Here is a 6,189-nt window from a genome sequence, read left to right as displayed (position 1 = left end):
AAAGAAGTGGCACTGAAAATCCATGGGATTCACTTCTTCCCAGTTACAGCAGTTCACAGTTCTAGGCAGCTGTACAGGATCAGGAGCTGCCTCCTTGTTTTCAGGCTTGATTCCCTGCCATTGAAGAGAAAGGGAGAGGCTTTACTTATGCAGCACTTCATGGAACCTTGTATAGTCCATGGGGCTGCTGGAGAAAGGTGATTATGTTTAGGGTCAGGGTGTGAAAGCAATTAATATCTCCTTTTGAAGGGTCTTGCAATCCACTCTTGCATTTATAAGATTATGCTCAGTTCTATCAAAGGAAGTTCCCCATTTACATTGTTAAATGCCTGAGTTTGCTTCCCATATCATTGGCATACTTATTTTTTTCTCTCTGTCTTCTTTGGGGGGGGGGGGTGTATTGTGTGAAAATAGCCCAAGGTCCTTGATGATGGCCTAATTACGGGCCCAAGAAATGAGGGATTTTTTCAGCAATTATTGTTTGAGCTTTTTTATGTAAAGCAGGGAATCTTTTTGTACAAAGATTAACACTACATAATTCCTTTATTGGAGCTAATTCTAGTAGATTGTTCTTTCTTTCCACTTAATGATCACCTTCAGAGAATCGCCATTTATCTCCTCTTTATTTTTGCAGGATAACTGCCTTTGATGCTGAGAAGAAAGTCTCCTAACAATGAGTTACTGGAACCTGGATAAGAGAAGCTGTCTGCAGTACTGCAGACATTTTTTAGTGGACAATGGGGTTTTTCATGGTAAGCGACATTATCTCTTCGATTTCTGACATCTCTAGTTTCGTACCTCCATTCAAGTGCAGCTGGAATTTCACAGTGGTATCTCCTTAACGTGGCTGCTTATTTACTTGCAGTGAACTGGCTTCAAACTCAGGTTCATTATGGAAATGTTTTGTTCACTGATTGGGTGTTCTTTATTGGTTCCAATTTGTTGGAAATGCTAGCTGTTCCCAAACTCTCTCGGTCACTAAAGGCACCCCTATAGTACTCAGTCATTTTTTCACAGCACCCCTACCGTTCCATCACCGTGTTTCCCTTAAAAATTTCCAATATCCCATGGCACCCTTGTGCATTTTATGCAATGCCCTGGGGCACTGCGGCACAGTTGGAAACTGTGGTCTTAAAGTTGTAGCACTAAAACAGAATCAAGAGCATGGGTGTAAAGGGCCTTATTGATACAATGATGCTGTCATTCAGATAGTAAAGTTGGACTGTTATATCCATGGAGGCAGGGGTTCCGTTTTCAGATGGTCCCCCACAGATACTGAAACCCTCAGATAATGGAATCTGCAGATGGGGGTGATCAGAGGACCTCCGGTCATATCTGAAAGTGTTGGAATGGGACTTCCGGTTTTTGCGAAAACTGGAAGTGCCTTTCTGACCCCACTGGGGAGGGGGGGGCTTTCTGAAACCCTGAGAGGCCGCACGTGTCTGGGAGGTCAGGTGAGGCCCTCCGGCACCCGCACCGAGTTAAATCTGCGGGTGCCGAACTCGTGGATAAAGAGGCCCTGCCTGTACTGCTTTGAAACTCATTCCTAAGCTTGGGGCAGGCTCCACAGAGTAGGCAATCTGAGCACAGATTGGAATCCCCAGCATTACCGTATATGCTGAAGGCGACCAAGTGGAGAGATTCTCTGGTTCTACTTTCTACAACAGCCATTTTCAACCGCGTTGCTCTGGCACACCGGTGTGCTGCGGATGGTCTGCAGGTGTGCCGTGGGAGTTTGGGGGAGGATCATTTGTTAGTAGGACCACTGGGGGATGCAAGCCCCTTGTTGGCAGTGCGGCGTGCCGTGTGAATTGTGCAAAAATTAATGGTGTGCCTTAACCATTTTAGTGCCTTGTCAGTGTGTCATGAGATGAAAAAGGTTGAGAATTGCTGTTCTACAAGGATTGATGCTGAAACACTCCAATGTAAGAGAGGGACTGGCTATGCAGATTGGCTACTGTACCCTGTAGGACCTACCTGCTACTGGCCCATCCATGAGGCACCTGACGCAGGTTGCATCAGCAGCAGATTGCAAAAAGTTCAAGGGGGCAATGCATTCAGGGTGCCTTTCATCCCAGTCCTCCCTCTGCCAGTGCAAATTGGAATGATCTCCTTTTATTCCTCCTCCTTACCCTGCTCCTCATGTGCTGCTATGAGACCTAGAAGTGTGTGATTTCAGCTTTCGTTTACAGGGACAGCACATTTACAATATCCCTGTCATTTAAAGGGACAGGAAAATTTCATTCATTTCCAGTAAATGAAACATGGAGTCCTGCACATCTGGGTTTCATGGCAGCATGTGAGGAGTACAATTCAGGTTTTGGGGGCTTTTTGTAACATGGAGGCTGCATCCCCAAGAATGCATCTGGTGGCATTCTGGATCATCCTGACCTTACCTCTGAAAGCATAGATGGCAGTTTAAGGTAGGCATCTTATTTTAGGTGTCCAAAGGAAGACAGCAAAGAGATATCAGTGGAGGTGGTGATGGGGAAGATTTATATAAAAGTTCACAGGCTTACTCTTGAGAATATGATTAGTGAGATTGCAAAAAGCATTGGTATTAAAAAGAAAACGAACCTATTGTTTAAAAAAAACAAAACCAAAAATACATACTCCCATTCACATATCTCCATAATAACCAGAGAGATATGTGGTCCTGAGAAATACCCACATACATTCTGAATTATGAATGGGAACACCTGCCTCCCCCACCCAATCTCCAGTCTCATCTTTGCTTCTTGATGCCCACAAAATTCATAGCTAAGTCCTTGCCTAAGCTATTGCCTAGATTTGGGTATGCTGGTCATGGTGCCATCACAGTGTCCATTTTGTTCTGTTGATACTGGAGGTGGCCACCACTGCATAAGGGCCCATGTATTCTGTTGTTGCGACGATGGGGACCAAGACACCTGCTGTTTCTCTCAGGTGTAACGATCCAATCAGAATCTTGCACCACTTACAGCCCAATCCTATGCATGTTTATGTAGAATTCTCCATACAATGGATTTCAAAGAGGGAACACCATTTTGTCATTTGTAAAATAATTGCACTGGAAGCATGCTAGCAGCATGCTGGAAATATCACTTCCACATTTTTTCTAGCAAAAAAAAGAACAGAGCCTTACTGTCTCTGGCTGTCCTTTAGTGATTTGTCGTCACTCGTGGGGCTTCTCAAGCCTTGCTACTGGCAGGCTGGCAGCATGTTGCTTTATGTGCTGCTGCCAGGCCATTCATGATGGGCGTAAAGCATTCCCTGCTGCTAGTTTTGGTGGTGGGGTGGGCAGTTAGGATTGGGCTCAGAGTGGCATCTTCTGCATGGCAAAGGGGTCAAACTATCCAGTCATTTGGCATATTTCATGTCAAGTTTTTGGCCCATTTTGCTCAGAGGTTATTTCCTGGATTAATTTAGTACTGGCAGCAGACACAGGTAGAATGGTTCTCCTGGGCTATTTATCTGTTTTATAGACTCTTTCTCCTTGGCATAGACATTCAATATCTAGAACCCTTTCAGCTGCATAGCATATTGTTTTACAAATATTGCCTGTCAATTTATCAGTGGACTGAGGATTGGTCTTTCCTCATAAGAACAGCCCCACTGGATCAGGCTATAGGCTCATCTAGTCCAGCTTCCTGTATCTCACAGCGGCCCACCAAATGCCCCAGGGAGCACACCAGATAACAAGAGACCTGCATCCTGGTGCCCTCCCTTGCATCTGACATAGCCCGTTTCTAGAATCAGGAGGTTGCACAAGCACATTGTGGCTTGTAACCCATAATAGATTTTTCCTCCAGAAACTTGTCCAATCCCCTTTTAAAGGCATCTAGGCTAGATGCCATCACCGCATCTTGTGGCAAGGAGTTCCACAGACCAACCACATGCTGAGTAAGGAAATATTTTCTTTTGTCTGTCCTAACCCTCCCAACAATCAATTTTAGTGGATGTCCCCTTGTTCTGGTGTTATGTGAGAGTGTAAAGAGCATCTCTCTATCCACTTTATTCTTCCCATGCATAATTTATATTCCCATTCTATATTGAAATTATTATGTACTGCTAGGTTCAGAAATTTGACATTTATATGAACATTTGGCATTGCAGACATGGATACATTTATTCAGTTTTTTAATCTTAATAACTGCTCCTGTCTAATTGACTCTTCTGTTTGTAATTTATGAACAGACAAGTTCTACTCCCTCTCTAATTTCTTCTCCCTTGTTTTTTCATAGTGTCTTTTAAACAAAGGATTATTAAAAAATGTTGGGATTAAAAAAATTTAAATAGATTTTGAAACTGTTTCATGTAGTACAAAACACAGCTGGGTTTGCAACAAAGCATAAACTTGATGTGGGATTTTAACCTAACCTGAATCTCAGATGAGTACTCATGAGTATATAGGCATGTTCAAAATTCCTGTGTGCAGCATTCACACTTTGTACCTACCTATAGGAATGCATTAAAAAAAATAAAACCAGTTGCACCCATCTAAATACGTAATGTGTGAAGCAGACCTCATTTGGTTGCAAATAACTTGTATTATACCTGGTGCATGTGTAATGGAGTGGAAAGGACAAATGATCTCACTAAGACTGCAATCCTAACCTCACTTTCCTGGGAGTAAGTCCCATTGAACACCACAGGACTTACTTCTGTGTAGACCTGGTTAGGATTGAGCCCTAAGTACTGTGATGATGAGAAGCTTAAGTCATTGGATAAGGTTTGTGTCCTCTGCAAGGAACAGAGGCTTGTGAGCACAGATATTGCTTGATTGTAGCTTAACTCACTAAAGTTCTACACAAGAGGGCAGCATAGGACTTAAAAAAATTTCAATTCAGACCACAGTCCATCACGTACAACTGTAAGAAATTTTTATATAATTAGATTTCAGTGTCTGGAGACATCGTTAAGCAGAGCAAGTTACAATTTTGTAGCACTTAAAATTGTAATCAAAAGGTATGAAATAATATTTCAATGACTAGAATTGGAGCTGGAACCATCTTTTACAATTACAGGCTGAGAGACTGGCTCTATTCTGGTTGAAGCAATACAGGCCTTTTGGAGGGTTAAAGCTGTCTCTGAATGCAGTCCTGTTCTTGTCTAGAAACAATATATAAGCATATGTAAATTGCAGAGTTTGAATTTGATGTAATGGTAGGTTGGATGAAGGGTGATTATGCTGGTATAGTGAGCATTTCAGCAGATTAAATTCCTTTGTAAAAGAACTTGTGCAGCAGTAAGTGTGTTGCGCTGATTCCATGCTCCAGTGAATCCACAGCTCCATTCAGATGTCATATTTTCCAGTTTTCTGGATTATAGTTAGGAAGAGATTGGGAACAAGCCATGTGTGCTCCCTCCTCCCCTTGCACATTTGACTTAGTAGAGCACCTTCTGGTTTCAGGGGTGGTGTTGGGGGTCAGCCAGGTCAAGCACTGACCAAGGGGTCCCATATTAGAGGATCCACCTGGCTGAGCTGCCCACTGAACTCTTCATAACAGTGGCAATACCCAGTGTGTCCTCGGAACATAGGGGAGGTGGCTCCGGGGGTCTGACTGCCGGGTTTTGCTTCAGGGTCCCCAGTGCTAGCACTTCCTGGTTTCTTCAAACCATAGTTTGCTGTGGCTTTCCAACCAGCAAATGGTATTTTGATCAATACCAGTACTGTTAACCCATTTTTTTGCCGAGCCCACAGGTGTGCATATTGGGTCCCTGTTCTGTATATGCAGAGTTGGGCAGGAATGGCTTAAGCTGGGCATAGCAGATGGGAGCGCACAGAACTCATTCCCATTCCTTGAAACCATGTTTTGGAAAGTGAGAGAATGAAACATATGAATGCAGTCCAAGATCATTTATTCCACTTTAGCGTGTGGGAATGAAATATTTCATTTTGTGTCGCCAGTCGTATCTTCTTAATTCAGCCAAGGCATCTCCTTTGAGTCAGGACGAGCTTATTTGTGTTCATTTTCATTTCCTCCTACCCGTTCTCTGCAGAACGTACTTGCCTGGATGCTCATTTTGATGCTAATATACAAGGGACTGAAAAACCAATATCCACTTTTTGTTCTAAAGCTAGAATTACAATTAACATGAAATAATTGAAATGCTCATCATCTCGGAGATGCCAGATCGAGCAGCAGGTTGGCGGGAGGAAGCTAAGCATGCCGGAGCTGATAGCGATCTGCTTGCTCACATTTGGTG

The 6,189-nt window shown here is 43.3% G+C and overlaps 1 protein-coding gene across 1 annotated transcript in view; it reads left to right on the top strand.

Annotated features, from left to right (window-relative positions):
• Positions 1 to 673: 673 nt before the first annotated feature.
• PLCH1 (phospholipase C eta 1) overlaps positions 674 to 6,189 on the top strand; it is a 126,195-nt gene continuing 120,679 nt past the window's right edge. The window contains exon 1 of the mRNA XM_066620633.1: positions 674 to 752. Coding sequence (XP_066476730.1) covers positions 674 to 752 — 79 coding nt within the window. The remainder of the gene's footprint in view (positions 753 to 6,189) is intronic.

The sequence above is a fragment of the Tiliqua scincoides genome, chromosome 3 (assembly GCF_035046505.1).
Source record: "Tiliqua scincoides isolate rTilSci1 chromosome 3, rTilSci1.hap2, whole genome shotgun sequence".
NCBI lineage: Eukaryota > Metazoa > Chordata > Lepidosauria > Squamata > Scincidae > Tiliqua > Tiliqua scincoides.
The sequence above is the reverse complement of the archived record's forward strand: the minus strand, read 5'-3'. Positions and strand labels throughout refer to the sequence as shown.